Genomic DNA, 24,211 nt, shown 5'->3' on the forward strand with positions numbered 1-24,211 from the left:
GATCTCACTGCTACTAGTAGAAGACTAGGTTCTAGTTTTGCCAAAGCAATAGCTGGTTAAGGCTGCAAACAGCACAAATAAGTAAAGATTTCAGGACTTTTTGACATCTGTGTCCCCTTCAATCACCTTCTTTATACCTAAATTCAAAGCTAAAGAAGAATTAATCTGATGATGTCCTATTAACAAGATATAAATTACAGAAAACATTTCTGGCTATCTTTAGGGCCAAAAGAATCTTAAGCGTGTACTCCTTGTGAACAGAATTATTTTAATTTTCTTCAATTCAGAATTAGAAAAAAGCTGCCAGTTTTGCTGAGCTCACAAGATGTTTATCTCAAGTTTGCTTGTCCAGAATGATAGGTTGTCAGTTTTGTATTAATAAAAGTTTGATTGTTCTCCTTCCGTTGCATTTGAATATGAAACAGTCCTTTTTGCATCAAAAGCCAAGGAATATATGAAGAAGATTAAATTCTGGCTACATACAGTTGCAGGTGGGATAGAGGGGGTCAGTGCCTTCTCATGAGATTTACTATGTAAATCTGATGTCCTTGCTTTTAATAAGTTAAATAAAATCCATATCAAATTCAGTGTAGCTGGTCTAATTTCTCTCTGACTGTGACCACCTCAGAATCAGTTGTGATAACTGCCTGAAAGGTGGGGATTGGCCTTGTTATCAGGACACTTTTCGTAGGATTTTCTGTTAGTGTTTTCCCCAAATTTCCCACTCTTTTACCAGAAAAAAATAAATAAAACAAAGTTCCTTGGAAGAAAACTATTTTTCTAATTTTTCTATTTTTTTTTCAGGCCTTCGTGTCTCTAGGTGCATCTCTCACTCGTGACTTCAGGCTGTATTAAAATAATAAAATAGTGGTCTTGCTCCTGCAACCAACTGGCTGAAGGCTATCAAACTAGCTCATGGTACTTTGTTTCAACATGATCATTGCCTTTAAAATCATGTTTAGTTCAAAGTGTTGTGACTGCTTTTTAAAGAATCTCCTCTTCTCAAAGGATAAGAGCCTCCATTAAAAAAAAAACCTGTTTTGTTCAACATACACCCCTCTCGTTCTAGGTTTGTGAATTATCATTTGCAGTTTTTGAGCTTGAAAATAATGCAAAAATATGGCTTGAAAAATACTGAAGCTATACTCCCAATTATGCTAAATACAGGAACTCTGTTGTATCACTGAGAAGCTGAAGTCTGGGCTGCAGATTGAAATCTATGAAAGCAAAGCATTGTTCAGCAGTCTTTGGCTTTTAAGCTGTTGGCCAAAATGAGTAACTATTTGGAAATGGCAAATGATAAAATGCCTGCAGAGAACATGGATGTTCAAATGAAGAATGAGCAAGATCTGGATGCTGTTCAGGAAGATATTGAGATGAGTGCTGGATCAAATGGAAATGATGCCAATGAAAACGACCCCAGTTGGCACAGGCCATGTAGTAATGAAGCTGATGAAAATGGGAAAGAAACAGCTATGATTGTGGAATCCTTAGACAGTTGTAAAAGGTACTACATAATTCTGAAGCTAATCTTTGAAATGTACATCCTAGAATGTTTTGTATCTTTTACTAGTAGTGTAGCTGCAGAATCATTTGTTACGAGGCATGTTTGTCCCGCTTTGCTAGTTGCAATTCTGTACTGTTACTCCATCCTAAGCATCTTAATGTCAGTAGGATTAGACTAAAGTAACTCTTCATTGGATTGCGCTGTTGGAGGCCTAATGATGGCACATTTGGGACATTATCCATGTAGTGATAGTTGCAGAATAAATGAAGAACTGACAAACCATATTTTTCAGATAATCTGTGTAATAAAAAAATTACGAATCTTGAATGTCTTGAGTAGCATACTGATAGCATTTGTGTTAAAATTGTCCCTGTACTGTTAGTTTAGTATGCATAGTACAAAATATTAAAACAATTGGTTTTTTTATCTGATCTAGCAATGAATTATCTTCTAAATCCAAAATCCAGAAGGAATTGATAAAAACACTGCAAGAACTGAAAGGCCATCTTCCTCCAGATAAAAGGATCAAAGGCAAATCTAGTATCCTGGCAACTCTAAAGTATGCACTTAGAAGTATTAAGCAAGTTAAAGGTAAACACATATTAAATTTCCATTAGTACTAGCGAAAATTAAACTGCACTGTTGAACTACAGAAGGAAGATTTTAATAATAGAGTTTTGTTACTATCCTATTGTGTCTCCTAGCAATTTTTTAAAATCTGAACTGAAATGCAGTTGCTTATTTTTTTCATTATTCAGTATGCACATACAATTTTAACAATTTTAACAGTTTAAATGCATTGCAGAATGACACCAAATTAACAGGCCTTTTTGTGTGTGTGAATGGTGCCACCTGGTCAACACACACCTAAGTAAGCTAGCAAGGCAGGTATCAAGAACCTTGAAGGTACCTCTCCTTCCATCTGCTTAATATGCAGTGGTAACCAAAGCTAACCATAGGAGGGGGATAGTTTGTCCCTTTTCAGCACTTTTTAAAAGACTGGGAATGTCCCCTGTCAGCACTTTTTAAAAGACTGGGAATCCTTCTAGCATTCATGTGCATGGTGGAGACTTGCCAAAAGAAGCCCTGTTTAAAAATTTAAAATGAATGTCAGTAGGGCAGTGTTTTAGAGCCCCTACTGCTTTGTTGGGGTGATAGTGTTGAATATAATATTCAAATGTGTCAATTTGCCATGGGTGTAGGATGTCACATTATGATTGTAGGGTAGGGTTCTATGACCATGCCTGTGTTCCTTTGGGCTTCTCAAAACAAACCTCGTTCCCAGGCAGTTTTTAAGTATGGCAGCATATTAACACTTCTGTTGTCATCGCTAGAAAGTTTGTTGTTTTCACTGCATGTATACTCCTCCACCAGTGGGAAGTGCTTATGAATATCCCATAAAGGAGGGTTAGGTAAGAGCCAGTCATCATTAAACACTAGAATCACTTTGAAGTTCCCTATGTCTGCTTGCCAAGGATGTCAAACCTTTTGGAGTAGAGAAAATAAAACCAGCTGGTTAAGTTGAAGAAAAAAATTGTATAGGTTGTGTCTTGTTTAGTTAGAGAGTATAATTAAGTTCTGAGTTCTTCTTCTACTGTAACCAGAACTCCATTTATTTATTGGACAATCGGTACTATTTTAAACATGTATATTGTTTACTTTCCTCACATAGCTAATGAAGAATATTATCAGATGATGATGGTTAATGAGACCTATCCTTGTAGTCTTGATATATTATCCTACACAGTGGAAGAGGTTGATAACATTACTACAGAATATATCATGAAGAATGCAGTGAGTAGCCATACATCTTTTTAAGGCTGAATTGAGAGTTTCAGCAGTTGAGAGGGGGTAAATTGTAGTCTTTTTCCTGAACCTATTAATGGGAATATCCATGCTAAAGAAGAAAGCCATTGCTCCAAAGGAAACCAAATTCAGGGGTCACCATGGGCAGCGTAGTCAAATCAGGATTTTTTAAATGTGGGGCCTACTGACTGCTATCCTTGACATGGATAGGCCAGGCTAGACTGATCTTGTCAAATCTCAGAAGCTAAGCAGGGTCAGCCCAGGTTAGTATTTGGATGGGAGACCACCAAGGAAGTCTGGAGTTGCTATGTAGAAGCAGGCTATGGCAAACCACCTTTGAATGTCTCTTGCCTTGAGAACACTACGGGGTCGCCAGGAGTAGGTTGTGACTTCATGGCAAAACAACAACAACAACCCTGACTAAGATATATGTCCATCTCGCAAAATCTTATTAGAAAATTATACTGCTTTATGAACAAGAGACCTTTGTGGTCTGCAGGCTTGTACAAGCAGTGTTCAGAAGTGTAATTTCTTTCTTCTTCCAGAGAAAGTTCCTTAGCCCTAGCAAAAAGTTGATTAAAGCGCTTGAGATGGATATAAAACTCTTAACCCCATAACTATGGTTAACGTTTCAGGTGGAGGGAATATCTGTGCCCTCCTCTTAGTTTTTAATGCGTCAAGCACTTTTCCCCTGCTCTTTCTGTCATCTTGACCCATAGTTGCGATTGGCATCAAATCCTGGTTAAAGCAAACACTGTTCAGTATTAAACATGGCTATCAGTTTTTGTTCTGTTTTACTATATTGAGCAATTTGAACCACTGTCTCTCCCCCATCCGAGTTTGTCAGCTGTAATATAGGACCAGAAGTTTTCTCTGAGTAGGTGGAAAGCCTAAATTGTAGGCCGAAATACAAGGCTGATCTGCAAGATGGTTACACTTTATTTGCTATAATTTCCTTCTGGCCCCTCAATCCTAAACATGGGTATCCTTAATGGGATTTATAACTCTGAATATATTTGTTTGCTTTTGCTACAATATGTTGGCAGTTGCCAGTGCTGTAACACAAAAATCATGTTTACCTTGTCTCTTTAGCCTTGTGTGTTTTTAGCACACAGTACATAGTTGCCAGTCAGATTATCACAGACTTTTTTTTAATTATTATGTATTGGGTTCTTGTTTGTGTGCGCTAGGATATGTTTGCTGTTGCTGTTTCTTTGGCTACTGGAAAAATCCTTTACATATCAGATCAGGCTGCCTCCATTCTTCGCTGTAAGAAAGACTTCTTTAAAAATGCCAAATTTGTGGAATTTCTGGCACCTCAGGATGTCAGTGTGTTCTACAGTTCTACCACTCCCTACAGATTGCCATCCTGGAGTATTTGCAATGGAGTTGGTAAGTTGGTACAACTTAAACAAATGCTGCAATAACCTTAGGGTAGTAACTGCTGTCACCAACAAATCTGAAAAATGGCCTGCTAAACAGATTTATACATATAGTGCTTTGTATCTCATGCTTTTCTGCTGCACACTATGCCTAAATATTGCAATATTTATGGGTTGAAACCATGAGACTTAGGCCTTTGTGTAAAGATTTAGGCTTTTGTGTCTTGTGCCCATCCAAGGAAAATGAATGGAAAGAAGAGAGCTTCCGTCTCATGTCTTGGGGATTTATAATCTGCCTTTGGGAGTCTGTCCCCCTCTGGGGTCATTCACCATCTTCCTTACCCAAGGGGAAGAAAATACTATTTAGCCTCTTGGCTCTCGCAGTCTCTGTCCCTTTAGTTTTGACATTCTAGCAAGGTAATAGATGGTAAACCCTTTGTTCTACTGCCCAGAGCTATTTACGTAACTTAGTGTTGGAGTGCTTTGTTCCTGGGAGAGAGACTGCTCATCTTCTCTTGTTCTAGAAGCTTGCAGCCTGGTCCCAGCACATAGACAGAGTTCTTACTCTTTTGTTGGTTGTAATTGGATGAGTTGTGCTGGCTATTGCTGTAAATAAATGCATTCATTCATAGACAGACTGCAGTGCCAGTAGCTGAGTTGCTGGGGTTAATTCTAGAATGGAGGGCATTTCTCCACACAGTCACGTGCTGGCTCACTCAGAAATAAGAACTGCTGTCCTTACTGAGTTTAAGATGGTAGCTTTAGTGTGTTTTGGAGTTGGATTCTGCAGTTTGGACCAGCTGAAGTTTCCAGACATTTTCAGTCCCATGTAAATTATCTAACCTGGGTGTATTGGCCTTGCACCTAAGACAATAAAATAAGCTCCAGGCAGCCCTCAAAGTGGAAAGCAATCCAAAGGTGGGGTACCACAACTGGGGGGAGATATCTCTTATTTGTTCACCAAACTTACCTCTGTAGGTGGAGGCACAGAGCAGGACTTGAGAGGAGGTACTTAACTACGGGTTGTACAGTACAAGAGGAGGCAGTCCTCCAAGTATTGTGGCCCCTAGCTATTTAGTGCCTTAAAGAATGAGCACTTTGAATTGTACCCAGAAACAGATAGGCAACCAGTGCAGATCTTTCAATACAGGAATGATGCGATCCCTATAGTCAACCCTTTTTAAAGAGATTTGAAAGCTCATTTTAAATCATATGCATTATTTATATTCTGATTGAACTTGGGTTCATATTGATCAACATTAAATAAGGGTGGTGGAGAAGTAATTCAGAGATCTTTTGACAGAAGTGAAGAGATCGGGATTGTGTACCCTCTCCCGCCCCAGCTTCTCATGCCTCTTAGGTAAATTTCTCTTGCCCTTATGCTGCTTACTGTGTGCCTAAATACTGCAACATTTGTGTTGGGTTGAAACCACAAGCGCAACATGCTTGTAGTGGCAGATCTTAACCCTTTTCTCCATCAACTCACTAAGACCCCTAAAATGACAATGCCTTGGATCCTGAACCTCTGCTCTATGAGCCCTTCTGTCCAGGCACTGCAGAATGAGTCCCCCACTGTGGAATTTGCTTTCAGTGACACTAGGCATTTCTGCTTGCACATGTCCAGTATTTTTCCGTGAGCCAGAAGTACCTAGCACAAGAGGGGGGGGGGCTCTGCTGGCAAAAGAGGTATGGCAGAGCAAGCTTTCCACTGGTGCAACAGAGAGGAGGAGTAATTGCACCTGATTTCTGCTCCTCATGTCTCTCCCTCCATACTCCAAGGTATTTTGTTGACAAGGTCCTGCAGTCTCTAGTGTTGGCTTCTAGGGAGCCACTAGGAAGAAGGGAAGGCAAGGCCTTCCATGACCACAAATGCCTTCTGCCACCACTATCATCTTCCACTTCCTGCTTGTAGGATTTTGGGCAGTGTTTTTCAAGTTGACTAATTAGAGAGGATGGCTTCCAAACAAAGTAAAAGTTTCAGATTGCAATGCAGAATGCTTTTATAAAGTCCTTGTAATTTTCTTACAGAGTCTGCCACCCAAGAGTGCATGGAAGAGAAATCTTTCTTCTGCCGAATCAGGTAAGGCAAATTTTAGGTGCTGGTTGGGAGACACTTTGCTTAAATCTTTAGGTTCATCAATCTGCGACTTGACTAAACATACAGATGAGGTTTAGGAATCTTATCCAGAGGCTGAATCTAACTTTACGATTTAATAACTGACTGTAGAAAGTATTACTGGCCAACTTCACAAGTAATAATTGCTGGATTCCAACAAAGCCCAAGTGTGCATGTTCCTAGGAAATGAGGAGGTCTGTTTATGCAAAGACAGAGACCACTGGGCCGTGTAGCTCGCTGCCGGCTGCTGTGACTGGCAATGGCTCTCCAGGGTCTTTCCCAACACCTGCTGTCTGATCTCCTTTAACTGGAGACGCCTGGAATGGAACCGAGGGACGTCTTCGTACAAAGCATGTGCTCTGCCACAGAGCTGTGGCCCCTTCTTTGGTGCATAGTGTCATGGTGTACTATTGCAGAGTCTCCTAGCCTTGACCAAATGCCTTTTCAGGAATCATTGGACTTAGCCATAAGAAAGGGAGCTGGAAATCCCCCATATGTGCACAGAATACTTGCAGCTTTCAGACTCGCTGTGTATCATTTCAGCTTCTTCTAAAGAGTTGTGCAGAATTTAGTAACCAAGCTGTCTTGCCTTTTAATTACTAGCACAGGAAAAGAACATAAAAACGAGATCTGCTACCAGCCATTTCGTATGACTCCATATCTTATCAAAGTGCAAGATGCAAAGAATACAGAAGATCAGCTTTGTTGTGTATTGCTTGCAGAAAAGGTGCATTCTGGCTATGAAGGTACTAACACAGCGATCATTCTGAGTTAAAGAAAGGGCCTGGCATTTTACCCACACATATTTCTTGAGAAAGCTACTTGTGATATAATACCACTTGTGCTATAATATTCAGAAAAGTCATCTAATGAAACATCCAGCTCAGTGCTAACTATGCTTATTTGAAGTGAAATTTATTAATTGTATGCTTATTAATGTTAATTTCAATGGGGTTTTAACATTATGGATTCAGTTAACAGTAAGTAGTTTATTTTAATGTTTGCCAGTTGCCTACTCATTATCAGTTTTGAGTTATAGATGATGTGTCTAATTACTACAAACCTAGAGTAGCAGTTGCATAGCTGATGTCCACTATCGTAAGATGAATGGGTGGTAGGGAGCAAATTGGTCACTGTAATAGAATAATATCTGTCTGGTTCATAAATATATCAGCTTCTAGATAAGTATTCTATTTTTACCAAAATGTGTTTACTTTCTTTTTCAGCACCCAGAATCCCTCCTAATAAAAGAATATTCACAACCACTCATACTCCAAGTTGTTTGTTCCAGGATGTAGATGAAAGGTGAAGCTACTGAAACTACCGTATTAAATTACTTTAAGTTCCTCATGACGACAGGCATGAATTTGCTATGTGTGCAGCTGTATAATGGTTCATAACCAATGGGCACTAGGGGCAGCTGCCCCTGGCCTCACTGTGGGGGGGAGTCCCGACAGCTTATGACCCACCGCCCTTATGGTGGGAGCTGGCTGGCTTGAGGACTGGGCTGTCTGGGACTCAGCAGCAGCTCATGCCCACCGCATCCAAGGCTCAGGCAGCTGCCTTCTGGTGGCAGTAGTAGCCCATGGCTGCCTCACATGGACCAAGGGCTGCCTCATGCTTGGACCGCAGGGGCAGTGATTCTGTGCCCCACCTTGGATTTTTGCCCAGGGCCCCGGAATTGTTAAGACCGCCTCTGAGCATGTGTGCATGCACAAGGACACAAACTCAAATACACCTAGAAGGAATCGTGATCTGATTCAGTGTTCAGAGCAGTCCCTTTACCAGAGCTCTCCTCTCTCTATCATACCCTTCCTTGCTATCAACTGATCATGCCCATTATTAGAACCACTAATAATTCCTTGAGATCTGAATAGCTTTATCTGCAGTAGGAGAAGTAGCATGACACTGTGCAAAAAGAGTAACAGGCAGGCAATAAGGCTGTTTTTCTAAACAGATCTGATGCTTTTGGACTTGCACAAGTTTGTGCACTGTCTTTCAGAGCCCCTGTTGGGAGTGGAAAGTGGCAGCTGAGGTAGGATAATAAGAACCTCTAAACAAGCTCTTAGGGGCCACAGAGGTGCACTTTACCTCAATGTCCTTATGCTTATATGCTTACATTCACACATGATACCTGGTAGGATACTTTTCTACAGATGTGGACAGGAACTGCTCAGAAGATTAGGGAAGCCTGTCTGTGTTAGGATCTTTCTTTACTTGCAGTGCTTGTTACTGGCAGCATGAAGATGCCAAGGGGCAGAGTGAGTTCAGAGCTTAGGCTTCCCCAAGCCACCACTGCAGGTTGGAGTGCAAGAAAGGCAGAAATTACGCTTAGGAAATTGATCCAAATAGGTGCAATAAAGAAGGCAGGTACAGACTGGATACGAGAAAGCTCTGACTTTCTAGAATATTTGGAAGGAGCAAGTAGAGATGACTCATGGATGAAAAGGGGCTCTTCTGCAGCATGGAATTCAGATCGAGCAGAAGGCAAGAGGGAGAATACAATAGGATTTTCTGCAAATTGCAGAGCTGGGAATGTGCCATTCATCTAGACTGCTGGACTATCTGGACATGGTGGCCATCTCATACTAGTAATGGCAAGGCTCAAGCATAAGCAATGAGATGTTTTAGGAAGTTAGCAAAATGTATATGTACAAGTATGTATGTTTATGTCTATATGTATGTTTAACTGCATGTTATGTGATGACAAATAGTCTTTTTTTCCCTCCCCCTTTTCTTTTTATAAGAGCGGTGCCTCTTTTGGGATACTTACCTCAAGACTTAATTGGAACTCCTGTCTTAGTGCATCTCCATCCAAGCGACAGACCTTTAATGCTAGCAATTCACAAGAAAAGTAGGTTCTTCTAATTTTGGATAGTGGGTTTTGTGAGGGTTTGGTAGCAAGTAGATAAATAAGGCAGCACAAAAAAGGATTGGGATTTACAGTGCTTTTCCAAGATAGGCAACATCATCTTAATATGACATCTGAGATAGTGATACATCCCCTTCCTGTCTGCCACTGTTCATTGTGGACTCAAATCTGTTGTACAAGATTATGCTAAATTTGATATGTCATCAATAGACCTGTCTCTCTCTCTCTCACCTTCACCCTTTTATAGCTTCAGCTCTCAATAACTGATCTCTGTTGAATGTGAGTTGGAGCAACTGAGTCTGCAAACAACAGTGGCTGGCTAGGCTAGTAGTCCAGAAGAAATGGATTCACTAGTCACTAGCAGAATTTAACCTCCATAGTAATTCAGGCCCATAGTCTTTGAAGTATTCCTCAACCCATTCCTGTGCCTGGACCTTTTGCAAGTAGCAGTAGATGACAACTCCTTTGCAGTTTTTTTTCATCCTGTGAGAAGCTTTAGTACTCTTCCTTTGGGATACGTGTGTAGCCATCATTCTTGTTTCATTGTGAACTTACCTTGTTTTCCATGCAGTGCTGCCGTTAAAGCACGTTCAGATGCTTCAGGTAGTGCTGAATATGATTTTGATGTGGGAAACAGATGGACCATTGGGAACACATTGCCCAAGTGTCTTCCCTAGCTTTCTGTAGTGTTCTGTGCATGATTAATGATGGTGGTGGCTTTAATCCACAAAGTCTATTTGAACTTTGTGTTTTGTTTTTGTTTAAAGTCAGCAACCATATTCAGTCCTAACTACCATATCTATTATATAAACATCTCCCAGAGTTTTTTTTTTGGGGGGGGGGCAGCATAATTCAGAGACATAATTTTCCCTCACATGGGGCAAGTAATGTATTCTCAGGTGAGCAGTACTGGATCCCATCTTTTTTTTTTTAGCAGACAGATACATCCCATCACTGTGAAGTCTGCAGAACCAAAACGTCCAAGTGGCCTTTCAATGCAAAGGGTTGCTTCTCCATGGGCACCACAACTCTCTCTCATTATGTAAATCGGGTGGGGAACGTCAGGCCCGGGGGCCGTTTAAGGCCCGCAGAATCATTTGGTCTGGCCCTTTGTGGGTCCTGGCAGAGCTCTAGATCCTTCTAGATCTTAGAAGGATCTAAGACTGGCGATCCGCCCCCTCCCGCGGACAGGAACAGCCTCTATTCAAGGCGGATGTGAGTTTGTTTTGCCAAGAAAAGGAACCTTTTCCCCCCTTGCTGAAGAGTCGTTAGCTATGGAGCTGCTAGGACCTCCCAAGAAACTGTGTTAACCCTTTCCCACCCGGGCTGTGGAGAAACGTCTTGGTCGGCTAATTTTTAAGTTAATAATTTTGTATGGCCCGTGAATTATGTTATAAATATCCAAATGGCCCTTGACGGAAAAAAGGTTCCCCGTCCCTGATGTATATCATTAGTGTGCAGAACACCATGTGACCTTTATGCTGCCACATACTCCCTTATTACTATTTAAATCCAGCACGAGCTTACACTTGTGCTTGCATGCATAGACATTCCTTTTTCATCTCTTTGTTCCTGGCTTTCTTCAGCTTTGAGATTGTAGTGCTTTCTAAGAGCAATACACAGCCCATTAAGAAGATGTCGCACAACATCAGTATTGAACAGACCACAGGAAAACATCTAATAGTGGTTAGCTGTGGGATATTAGTGGCCTTCATTCACAAACTCAGTTGGCTACAGTGTTTCTTTTTAAATGCTTCATTTCTATGTTCGGCAATCACAAAACAAAAATTGATTTTTTAAGTAATTATAAAATGCTGTTCAAGTCAGTGTTTTTGTATCCCCACTGGGTGATGTTCCATCACTACTTCTAAAAAATATTTTGCAATAATTTCCTTAAAATTGAAGCTTTTGTCACATTTTTGTTACAGTACTTCAGTGTGGTGGACAACCATTTGATTATTCACCAATCAGGTTCTGCACTAGAAATGGAGAATATGTAACTCTGGATACTAGCTGGTCCAGTTTCATCAATCCCTGGAGCCGAAAGGTTTCCTTTATAATTGGAAGGCACAAAGTTAGAACGTAAGTAAATGAGCGGCCGTCAAAATGAAAAGCATTTGTATTTGGGGAGGGGGGGAGCATCTGTGTGTTGAAACAAGTACATAAAGTGTTTTGTGCAAACTGGATTTCACAAATTTCTGAGTATTGCAGCTTTACTGGGAAAGTTTATTTCCCACCTATTCCTTTCTCTTCCATAAACTGGTCTGCACATTGAACACATGAAGCTGCCTTATACTGAATCAGACCCTTGGTCCATTCAAGTCAGTATTGTCTACTCAGACCAGCAGCGTCTCTCCCGGGTCTCAGGCAGAGGTCTTTCACATCACCTACTTGCCTAGTCCCTTTAACTGGAGATGCCAGGGATTGAACCTGGGACCTTCTGCATGCCAAGCAGATGCTTTATAAACTGCGCCACAGCTTCCCTATAGGGGCCACTGCAAACAACACCTGTGGCAACTTCTCCACGCAGCATGGATGTAATATGTACTACTACTTACGATTTGGAAATCTCCCCACCCATGGCAATCACTGTATTTTTATGGAGGTAACAATGGTGGGAGGAAACGATCCCCCAGCTGTAGACAGTCCACATAGTAAGTAGCACTGCACATTATGGCCACTGTGTGGAGATGCTGTTCCAGCAATCTCTGCAATGGAGCAGTAAGCCTAGATGAGCTTGAATGTAATCTTAAGTGGGTGCGTGTGCACATACTAGCATCTTGCGTAAGACTTGAGAGATCAGCCACCCCATTTATTCATGCGACGTGTAGTACAAATATTAGAGAGTCTTGATTGCATTGTAAGGCCATTTTACAGTGTCTCAACTCTTTCTTGTACATAATTAGATACCTCGTGGCTACATTTAGGATAGTGCTGATGTTTTAGCCTCTGTATGTTTAGTACTGGTAATAATGGACACTTTTGTGAAACTTGTGGAAGACACAAAATTCAAAAGTAAGTAAAACTTATGGAAGACACAAAATTCAGAAATAAGTAAATGCCATGTTCTTATATTTGCCTTTCTGAACAGATCTTGTTGATTGGGGGAGGGCATAAAAAATAGTAATTCAAATTGCTCTTTTAAAGTGTGGTGCTGCATAGTAAATGTCGTTAACAAGAAACTTATAAGTGCTGCAGATCTTTCCAATCTTGTCGAGAGTTACTTCAGAATGAAGAAATCATATTTGGAGTGAGTAAGCCTGAATATTTTATCAGTTTAAAAGTTTGTAGATACAATAGAGAGAAGGGCTGACATAGCTGAGCTTAATATACTTGTCATACAGTGAGTATTATTTGATACCTTTTACAGAGGTCCCTTGAATGAAGACGTGTTTGCACCTCATTGCACAGAGGATAAAATCCTGCACCCTAGCATTCAAGAAATCACAGAGCAAATACATCGGTTACTATTGCAGGTACACTTGCTTAAACTAAAAAATGTTTTGAATTGGCATAGACCATTTGGAGCATTCAGGTACAATTAAAGTACAATTAATATGGTACAATAAAAACTGAAGGTACAATTAAAATGTCCATAAGCATCTGTCCTAAACAATTTAGGAAATATTTTTGTATTTCTAGCCTACTATTTAAATCACATTCCGTTTTCCTTGCTTTCTTACATGGGAGATTTTTACCATTCTTTTTAACATTTCTGTACAGAACTAGGCTGCATTCAGCAGGTCTTGTGTACTGAAAACATAAAAGCGTACTAAGTCTGCATGACACTCTTTGAAATCTGTGGAATTATGTCAACCAAAACCAGAGCAAAGAGTGTTTTATGGCTGAGTGTTTGCCCGATACATGTTGTGGAATGTGGAGCTGCTAATACCTTCTTGGGGTGGGGGTGGGGTGCTAGACCCAACAGCCTCAGGTTTCATGGGTATTTCTCAGGTAGCCCTTCCTGGACCCCACAAATAAATCCAACTATCAATTAGTTGCTAATCTCCCCTTCATAGTTGGTGGAGGCAACCCAATATGAAGAATTACTGGATGACTATAAGTTATCTAAACCAGTTTAATTCTGGCATTACTCCTCGTTTTGAGACTGCAACTCTTTGGTCTCCCTGGTTAATTTGTGGGGGGGGGGGTGGCTGGAATAGAGGTATGGATTCTCTTGTAGCTTTTAACAGCTTCCAGTATTCTTCTGGATTCCCTAGGAGGGATGAGCAGGGATGGCACTGAGCTCTTGTGGTTCAGGTTCTGTCTCTCAGAAGGTGGGGCTTGGGGTGTTTTGCTTGGCTTTATGGCCATCTGAGATGAGCTGACATCGGTATGTTAATAGATCCACCTGTTTCCCTGGGCCATCCAGTCCAGGTGAAACAGTAGACACTTGGAGTAAGAGCTCTGAATCTGTAATGGGATGGATTGAGGCTAATAAAATAAATCTGTAATTGATGGCTGTACTGACAATGGTTTTAACTTGACCATGGAAGTGCTGTATTTAACCTTACTTGATGGGCTTGCACTCCCCCTTAAAAATCAGGTTTGTAGTTTAATCCAACTGCAGCCTTGACTGCCATGTGTTAGTAATATCCAGTTTTGATTTATTGTAATGCTTCATACATAGGTCTGCCTTTAATTAGGCAGAACGGTGGCTTTAAAAATAATGAAATAAATATGCACAGACTACAGATGTCCCAGAATATAGTGAGTAACTGCTAACCCACCATATTGAGTATGTTATATGTATATGAAAAGATCTGTTAACTCCCAGTTTGTTTCCAGTTCAATTTTTTTTATTTATAAGCTTTAAATGCTTTAATTTGAAAGTGCCTTTTCCCATGTGACCCTGCCTGCCAGCTGAGATTGTAATCTCCAGTCTTTCTGAAATGTCCTTACATTCTGGTCCCATGGGTGGCTTCCAAAGAGAGGCCCTTTTTTACTGTAGTTGTCCTCTGATTATGGAACTACCACACACAGGAGATCTCCTAGAACCTTCTCTGTTATTGTAGGCAATTATTGATTCTTGGTAGCAGGCTTTTTTTCTGTTCTCATCCATTAAACATAGACATATAACTTTATTTTTCATATTACACTTAGCCTGTACACAACAGTGGCTCTAGTGGCTATGGAAGTTTGGGCAGCAATGGATCACACGAACACCTAATGAGCGTAGCTTCATCCAGCGACAGCAATGGAAACAATAATGAAGACAGCCAGAAGATACACAAGCCTGTAAGTCCATCTAAATAGATACTTTGCCCTCAGCCAAAATTCTGTGGGGGGTTGAATCCATTCTTATGTCAGTTGTGTGTTCAGCTGGTCCAAAGAGTACTCTGCCACTGCGAGAGGCTCTTCAGCGCAAGGAGCTGCCAGCAGAAAGAAAGCATTTATCCCTGTTACTGTAACAGAATGATAGGATCCAGCCCATAATATAAAAGCTTTTCGCACCTGATTCCATCTGCTGTAAAAATGTCCCCGGTGAGAGCCAGCATGGTGTTGTGGTTAAAAGCGGTGGTTTGAAGCGGTGGAGTTTGATCTGGAGACCCGGGTTTGATTCCCCACTCCTCCACATGAGCGGCGGGGGCTAATCTGGTGAACCGGGTCAGTTTCCCCATTCCCCTACTTGAAGCCAGTTGGGCGACCTTGGGCTAGTCACACTCTCTCAGCCCCACCTACCTCACAGGGTGTTGGTTGTGGGGAGGGGAAAGGAAAGGTGATTGTAAGCCAGTTTGATTCTTCCTTAAGTGGTGGAGAAAATCATCATATAAAAACCAACTCTTCTTTATCAGAAGTATTGAAATAGTGAACCACCGAAGTATGGTCTGCTACCTGATCTCCTCAGCAAGCGTTGACCATATATGTTGCTTAGTTTAAGAGAGGTTTTTAGTGAACTTTTCAATTTATCTTCAATCTAGAACTGTTCTCAAGATATTTATAAAAATGGAACTGTGACCAAAAATAAAGGACACATGTTTGTCGATTCCAGATCGAAGCTTGATGATCAAAAAAAATCTTATAGAGGTAGGACAGTGTGGTTAATTTTCTTTTAAAAACAAAGTTAAACACAACAGAACATTTCAGGGTTCATTCATATTACACGTTGAGTATCCCTTATCTGGAAATCCAATATTCAAGATAATCCAAAAAATTTTGAGCACCCACGAAGGGCAAGCCAGTCAACCAATGGCAGGTTCCCCACGATGCCCCACATGCACAAAATTATTAAAGATATTGTATAAAATTACCTTGAGACTGTGGCCCCATCCCCAAGATAGCTCGTTATGTATATGCAAATATTCCAAAATCCAAAACAGTTCTGGTCCCCTGTATCTTTAATCAAGTACATTTTACCCAGTATGGTAATGTGCAGGCAAATGCACATAACCCAGAACTTCATGTAGTGATCACTTTGCACAGTTTGCCATGGGTTGGGGTATTTTCACATGGCACAAACTCCTTGATTCCAGAATGTTATTGCAGCTTGGCTAGTGAAAGATCAGTAATTAATTATACATTAGATGTTTCTGCTTTTTATATTATTCAGAAAATTCTAGTGACTGTTGTAGTTACATGAAAGGTACCACTCAGTCAGCTGAAAATGATGCTGTTGGAATTGCTTGTCAAAGCAGCCTGGCTACAGAAGAACTGGATTGGGCAGAACAGCCTGTGTATTCGTATCAGCAGATCAGCTGTTTAGATAGTGTTATCAGGTGAGCAGCAGTTCATTGTCACTAAATCACTGGCAATGTGTAACAGATTACTGCTTTTTTATAGTATTTTTTCTCAAGTTTTTATTATAAAAAATTATTCTCATTGTAGGTATTTGGAAAGTTGCAGCGCACCTGATACAGTGAAGAACAATTCTCTGCCTACATCAAATGCTGTTTCATTGGATTCTGATGCACACAGAAAGCAAGCAAATGATAACACACAAACATCTACAGGTATTTCTGGCCTAATTTTTTTCTCTTTTTTAATGGAAGAAAAGCTAGGCCCAGTTAACCCATGTAATTAGCTGGAGTTAATTTCTTTTTTATTATAAATTTCAATACTACTATTGTACAGTTGGCTTGAATGAAATACAATAATTACATGCCTTCCAAACAAGTAATAATATCGGTCCAAACTTTTTATTTTTCCTGCTGCCTCTCAAAATCTTTGAAGAGCTGTTAGTTTATACAGACAAAATAGATCTTTGATTTTAGCCAGCCAGTTTTATGTAATGGGAATAACCTTCGGTTTTTATACCCTCACAAAAATTTACCTGACAGCTGTGATTAAGTATGAAGTGATCACTTGTTTGTTTTAATAGACATAATCAGCTTTTCTGTACCTGCTGAAAGAGTAGAGGCTACAACTTTCCATAATGTTCTAGCCCTAGGGCAAGCCCACCACAATTGGGAAAAGTTGGCTTCTTTCCCCTACACAATACCAGCAGTTCCCTCTTGATTACAATACATCCTGGCTAATCACCAAGGTGACAGATGTCATTGATATATCATTTCAATTATTTTTTTTAATAAATCATGCTTGCTGAAAATGCTGAACCCAATAATGCAATATATTGCCATACACTTGAAATGACTTGACATCCCTGAGCCGTAGATCGTTTTTTAAAAATCAAAGTTCTTGGTTTTCTAATGTGCTTTCTCTAACAGCATTATATACATTTTAAAAAGCAAATGCTTACCATCTTCTAATAATAGTACCTCCAGACTTGTGAGTTTAGTACGTATTCTCCCTTGTCTCAAGCTGGTTAGAAGAAACTCTTGCCATCACTTAAACAATATCTTCAAGTCATGTTGGTGTGAGTCAACTAAGAGCTGCCTTGCCAATTGGCCTTTTTAAAGACTGGAATTAGATATTAGGGGATCTGTCATGAGCCTTCCCGTTTTCATATCTGTGCTAGTAACATTTAATAACACTGCATGTATGCCACGAGTTGCTTCCTTACCACCACAAATGCCAACCAGTGAAATCCAGAGATAAATGCAACATAGTTGTGACATATTGCGCGTTCTTTATTCTTGGGCCTTACTAGGGAGAGAAGAAGAGCTATAGGGATGACGCTGAAAGACCTCTACTTCTAGCCTTAGCAACACATTTGGGAAAGCATCATTCAGATGCTGTATTAGCCTCTGGTTTAAATTTGCAGCAGTTCCATTGCTTGTAAATAAAAATACTCTCTCTCTGTGTGTGTGTGTGTGTGTATGTGTGTACACAATGTTTGTAAAGCCATAATATTGGCAGCAGGGAAGCTATGGTTTGCCGTATTTGTGGGCACCTTTAAATAGGCTGCTCAGGTACTGACAATATCAGTGACAGCTTTGATGCATTCTCGTCCTGTCTCCCATTACCTAACTGTGAGCCCAAAGGAATGGCAATGTTTGTGTTTTCAGGAGTTCTTGATCATAGAGTTGGAAGGGACCACCAGGGTCATCTAGTCCAACCCCCTGCTCAGTGCAGGAAATTAACAACTACCTCTTGATGATTAACAACTTGCTGATGGATGAAAGGAACTATGAGAGTAAAGAAATAATTGGAGAACTGCAGAATAAGTGTGGTAGAAGGATGAGACAGAAACCCGAGAAAAAATATTTTTGACCTTTCCAAAAATATTTTTGACCTTTCCAAAAGCAGTTCAGATTTTGCTCTGTTAAATCTGGAAGATGTATTTCTCCAGATAATTTCTTTTTTTGTCTGAAAATCTTATGTTCATCCTTCTGTTCTTTCCTGTGTGTGGTTGGTTTTGGTTTTTAAGAAAATGTGTTGTCAAAATCTTGCCTAGGTCCTCCACTGTTGGAGACGCCAGACAAACCGAGCGCATCTCCCGTGGTTAGCGCTCACTTGACCTCCTTGACTTTGCCTGGGAAACCAGAAAGTGTTGTGTCTTTCACCAGTCAGTGCAGCTACAGCAGCACCCTCGTTCACGTGGGAGACAAAAAGCCACAGCCTGAATTAGGTACTGTACCACTTTTATTGTGGGATGGAATACTACTTTACAGTTTCTACAGAGCGCTTGTAACTTTATCTCCAAGCATTGCTATGTGTTCTTCCTGGTGGAAATGAGAGAAACTTGGGAAGGCAGACCATACTAATGTCATGATATAGGTGAATAAAGCTCTAATCAGCTGAAACTTATTTTGGGAAGATATTGTTTTTTTCCTACATGTTTTTTTTTTTTTGAATTGCTTGTTTTAGAAATAATAGAAGATGGTCAGAATGGAACAGAACCCACTGACAATCAACCTGTTGCTGTCCAGTCCAGCAGTACACCAAAAACCCAGGAAAAAGAAACATTTAAGAAACTAGGGCTTACAAAGGAAGTCCTTGCAGTGCATACACAAAAAGAAGAGCAGAGCTTTCTGACAAAATGTAAAGAAATCAAAAGATTCCATATATTTCAGTATCATTGCAATTACTACTTTCAAGAAAGACCCAGAGGGCATCCTGGTGAACGAGGTAAGGCTCTTGTGACTTCATAATACTTTTCATTAAACAATCACTGAATGTATCTTACAGCTATCATTTTAAATTGGACATGACACTATTAATTAAAACATGTATAGCTTGTCTTTCCTCTTGGTTCAAGGCAGCTTACAATAATAGTTAAAACATCCCCAGCTGAAACCAAAGATAACATACCAAGCCCCAAATCCCTCCCCCTCTCCTCTTAAAAGATGCCCGCTACTCAAACCCCCTGAAAAGCCCTGGCAAACAGGCAGGCCTTGCAGCGCCTCTTGAAGATCTCCAAGGAGGGAGGGGGGCTCACCTTTTAAAGGAGCCCATTCCACCCAGAGCCACCATGGAACATACCTGGGCTTTGGTTGATGCCAGAATGGCCACCCCAAGTGGTGGGATAGCCAGCAGATGGCTGCCTGATGACTATAGGTGCCTAGGGACAGGTGGAAGGAGAAACTCCTGCAAATATGTGGGTCCCAGGATGTGAAGGGCTTTAAAGGTCACAACCAGCACCTTGAATTGAACTCAGAAACAAGACTGGCACCCTACAAAATACATCCCACCCAGCTGATTCTTCACCCCCAGTGGAGACTCCTTGTTGTCTGGTCAGACAGACTGGTGAAACTGTTGAAGGGCTATGCCCTTAGTACCAACTCCATGTTCAAGGCAGTGTATGAGAATGGAGTGGTCAGCTGTATCAAAGGCTGCTGAAAGGTCCAACAGTATCATCAGGCAAGATTGTCCCCTGTGCTTTCCTCTAATGAATGCTATGCTTAGCTCAGTTGGATATCAAACCCAGACTGTGGACAGATAGGGACATACTGTTCTAACCTCCAGTATTCTCCACCTGAAAACTGCCAGCCAGATGAATAAGGGCTAGACTTCCCATTACCTGCCTGGGGTGGGGAATTACTACACCCAATTTCCAGCGCTTGAGGAATTGGAGTGGGAGAAAAAATGTCTTCCACATGGTGATGCTCTAGCAATTTCCCCTCTGTTGTAAAGACCATAGAGATGAGGGAGGCAGCCTGGAGCATCAACTAGAAGTGATCATATCCTAGCCAAACTCCACCCTCCCCCAGGCACCATCCCCCAAATCTCCCAGCATTTTTTCAAGGCTTGTTTAGACTGCAAACTTCAGCATTTGTTGTATAAATGCATGAACATCCTTTTTCTACCTGTAGTACTGTAATGCAGAGAATTTGCAATAGCTTCATCAACAGAAGGCCGGGGGTGGGGAGGGAGTGGACCCAGGTGATTTGAATCAGGCCGGAGAACTTAAACCTGCAACTTTTCTAACTGTCAGGGATGAGACCTGGAAAATGTGAAACAATAAAAAGGATAAATACTTTTCCCTCCCAACTTCTGAACAGGTACACAGTGTGTCTCCTTTGGCTTCCTCTTTGTAGCAGTTTTCATGCATCTAGAATTAAAAGCTTTCAAGTCCACGGAGGTGCGTTCCAAGGAAGGTTGAGGCCTAATGCTGCTATTTTTAAGAGTGGGGACACTGAGCATTTTCTTCACTCTCTAGGTATTCATGGACTACGGCATGGCTCTGGAATAGATCAGGCTTGGAAGAAAAATGGAAAGAATAGGAAATCAAGGTCGAAGTCCAAACGATTGAAGCCACATGAATCTTCAGACAGCACAACTTCTCGTACCAAGCCCCCCCATCGGCTTCCTCTGCTTGGCCCCAATAGTGCAGCCTGGTCTCCATCAGATGCCTCCCAAGCAAGCTATCCAGCCATGCCTTTTCCTGCAGTTATGCCTGCATATCCACTTCCAGTTTTTCCAGCTACAGGGTCTGTGCCCCCAGGCCCCGAAGCTTCTCTCTCTGCTTTTAATGAATCACAGGATTCAGGAAGTCAGTGTCCTTTGCCATTATCACAACTTTCTGCCCCTCTAATGACTCCAATGGTAGCACTGGTTCTCCCCAACTATGTATATCCTCAGGTGAATAGTGGTGTTCCTCAGACACTTCATCCTGATCAGCCAAGCTTTTCTGCTCAGCATTCTTTCTCTTCCCAAGCAATGTTTACAGCACAGCCTCCTTTCACTGCCTCCAACACGTTTCCTCCACAAATGTTATTCCCAGCACAGCCATTCCACTATAATCCATCAGCAGATAGTGAAAAGACCCCTGTTGTAGAATCTCGAAATGAACCGTCCCGTTCCTGCACTCCACAGTCTCTTGGTCCACAAGATCAGACCTCGCCACCATTGTTTCAGTCACGGTGTAGTTCGCCTCTGCAGCTGAACCTTCTGCAAGAAGAAATGCCAAAATCAATGGAAAGTGGAACTGCTGGTACACTGGGGAACCAGGGAACTTTAACAGATGAAGGGACCAGTAGCAAACCCCTGAGTTCAGATTGTAACAGAAAAGCATCTTCTTGTGTAAGCATTCTCTGTAATTTCCTGGGGAAAATGTGCTGTAAAGTATTTTGATTGTGGGGTGGGGAATTAATGCAATGAATTCTTTAAAAAAAAAGAAACGTTGTTTTCCATGCATAATTATTACACAGAAGGAGTCAGATACCTGATGCTAAATCCACCTCAACCATCCTTGCAAATACAGCTGATAGCCTGCTTACAACTCCATTTGTTAATAGCAAAATCTGAAACAATGAAGAGCCCAATTTCCTCTACCTGGTTGCCTGGCAGCAATTCTTACACGGCCCAGACTCTAAAGTTAATGGTTATTTACAGCCTTGATCTGTTCCAAGGGCTTCTTCTTTAGGTATAAAACATTGTTAGCCAAACTTCTATTAGCCAAGGCACTTTTTAAAAAATTTAGAAGCACTATTAACTATTACACTCTGAAAGGTATACTTTTCAAGAGTGCAAAAATAAGAATTACCTGTCCCTATGTTTCTGTGCAGGTGGTTTTTCTGGTTATGAGTTCTGGTAAAAGGAGGCCAGCCCAGAGTGGTGACACATACAAAACATAATATTCCCTACTGGATCAGACAAGTGGTCCATTTAGTCCAGCAACCTGTTTCACACAGTGGCTGACCATTTACCCCAGAAGGCCAACAAACGGCATAAAAGCCAAGGCTTCCTTGTGATGCTACCCCTAGCGCTGGTGTTCGAGGTTTGCTGCCTCTGTGTATTAGAGGTGCCCTTTACCCGCTATGGCTAGTAGTCATTTATGAACCTGCCCTCCATTAATCTGTCTAAATCCCTTTTAAATTCACCCATACTTGTGGCCATCACTACATTCATTGGCAATGGATTCCACAATTAAATCAATTGATGAGTAAATTATTTCCTTTCGTCTGTTCTGAATCTATTGCCCGTCGGCTCTGGTGCCCCAAGTGCTAGTATTGAGAGGGAGAAAAAGTCCTCTGTGCCAATTTGCTGCCACCCCATGCATAATTTTATAATTATAAATGTTATAATTAGCACCTACCACAGGCCACTGCCTCTGAGGCTGAGTAAATTTGCTCCATCTGTACCAAGAGTGACTGAAGGCTCAGATCACATCCCATGCAGAGACAAGGCAGAACTATTTAGCAACATCGAGGCTCTTTAGGAGGAAGCTAGGCCTGGCCAATGAATCATGCAGAGATATATCAGGCAACGGCCTCTGTGGATGGATATTTTAGATTTACTGGAGTCTCGTCACTTCTTAATTTAATTCTTATTTCTCGTGGTACATTACTGATACCTTTGAATGCAGTTTGGGCTTTTTAGTCAATAGTTGGTATTAGGGTACAGATATTGTATATCCTGGTATCTGTACCCAGATTTAAAATGTAGTCCAAGATTCCACAATGTCCTTGCAGTGCTTCAAGCAGTTGTGTCAAACATTTCCTGGGGATCGCTCTTCCTGATTTGCAATCCAGTCCTATGCTTCATTTACTCAGAAATAAGCCCTGTTGTGTTCAATGAGTCATCGTGTCATGTACGTGTGTCTAGGACTTCAACCTTAGTACCACAACTGTAAGCAGTACAACCCTGTTACCAGAAACACTGTTGGAAATATGCCAGAGCAAAGAGACAATAAAAGTCAGTAACCATGTATCATGTGGATTCTTTGACCTGTATTTTTGGAAACTGACGGGCTGTAACATGTTTGTTTGTTTTTTAAATACACACACATATGTAAGTGTATTTATAATGGAAATAGAAATAATTGGGATTGGAATATTACTTCATCCATAACATTTTGGATCAGTTTAAATAATAATGATAAATTTATCTTGTCCTGCTGCTCCACACCCCACTGAATAAACGCTTGCGCTTACTTTTTCTGTTAAAGTTCAATCCATACACAGCTAGCCAATGTTCTTTGAAAGAAATGGTCTTCCTCAAATTTTGTATTGACGGTTTTTTGGTTTTGGTCTTTGGTCTTTTTTTATATATATACAAGGATGGGTCTCCAATGGAAACTCAGAACAGTGATGCCTTCTCTGTCTCCAGCGACCTACTTGATATTTTACTTCAGGAAGACGCGTATTCAGGCACCGGATCTGCTTCTTCTGGAAGTGGCGTTTCTGCAGTGGCAGAGTCTTTGGGATCTGCATCAAATGGATGTGGCATGTCAGGCAGTGGAACTGGTAATGTCATCGGGGCAGCTGAAAGTGAGATTTTTTAAATGGGATGTGTGATTTCCATAGTTTGAATGATGTACCTTTTTTTGTTTCTGAAGGTGACAGCGAGACAAGTCATACCAGCAAATATTTTGAGAGCATTGATTCCTCAGAAAACAATAGTAAAATAAAAGGCACAGAAGTGGAAGAAAGTGAGAGCTTCGTTAAATACATCCTCCAGGATCCCATCTGGCTGCTGATGGCAAATGCAGATGATGCTGTAATGATGACCTACCAGATACCATCCCGGTAATTCAAGAGCTTCTTCCTCCCCCACCCACCTTCATAAGCTGCACATAGTCTAACTAGATAGTAGAAACTACCATTTCAAGTAAACGCTGCCTGGTTTAGTAGGGATGTGTATTCAGGTATAGACTGGAATGGTCCCAGAATATGGCCTAACGACTCATGATACAGCAACCTTGGCTGAAACTTGAGTCAACCCAGTTCTACAATAAGAGACATGCT

At 41.0% G+C, this 24,211-nt stretch overlaps 1 protein-coding gene across 1 annotated transcript in view; it reads left to right on the forward strand.

Moving 5' to 3' along the window:
• Window positions 1–1,133: 1,133 nt before the first annotated feature.
• Window positions 1,134–24,211, forward strand: part of PER2 (period circadian regulator 2) — a 28,736-nt gene continuing 5,658 nt past the window's right edge. Inside the window, exons 1-19 of the mRNA XM_056850160.1 lie at window positions 1,134–1,507; window positions 1,944–2,098; window positions 3,180–3,301; window positions 4,504–4,705; window positions 6,724–6,775; window positions 7,415–7,557; window positions 8,038–8,116; window positions 9,559–9,665; window positions 11,612–11,765; window positions 13,054–13,159; window positions 14,787–14,921; window positions 15,605–15,710; window positions 16,234–16,399; window positions 16,509–16,633; window positions 18,478–18,651; window positions 18,891–19,151; window positions 20,683–21,545; window positions 23,524–23,710; window positions 23,803–23,992. Of these exons, the coding sequence (XP_056706138.1) occupies window positions 1,272–1,507; window positions 1,944–2,098; window positions 3,180–3,301; window positions 4,504–4,705; window positions 6,724–6,775; window positions 7,415–7,557; window positions 8,038–8,116; window positions 9,559–9,665; window positions 11,612–11,765; window positions 13,054–13,159; window positions 14,787–14,921; window positions 15,605–15,710; window positions 16,234–16,399; window positions 16,509–16,633; window positions 18,478–18,651; window positions 18,891–19,151; window positions 20,683–21,545; window positions 23,524–23,710; window positions 23,803–23,992 (3,563 nt within the window). The 5' untranslated portion in view covers window positions 1,134–1,271. The remainder of the gene's footprint in view (window positions 1,508–1,943; window positions 2,099–3,179; window positions 3,302–4,503; window positions 4,706–6,723; window positions 6,776–7,414; window positions 7,558–8,037; window positions 8,117–9,558; window positions 9,666–11,611; window positions 11,766–13,053; window positions 13,160–14,786; window positions 14,922–15,604; window positions 15,711–16,233; window positions 16,400–16,508; window positions 16,634–18,477; window positions 18,652–18,890; window positions 19,152–20,682; window positions 21,546–23,523; window positions 23,711–23,802; window positions 23,993–24,211) is intronic.

Source organism: Euleptes europaea, chromosome 5, assembly GCF_029931775.1.
Source record: "Euleptes europaea isolate rEulEur1 chromosome 5, rEulEur1.hap1, whole genome shotgun sequence".
Classification (NCBI taxonomy): domain Eukaryota; kingdom Metazoa; phylum Chordata; class Lepidosauria; order Squamata; family Sphaerodactylidae; genus Euleptes; species Euleptes europaea.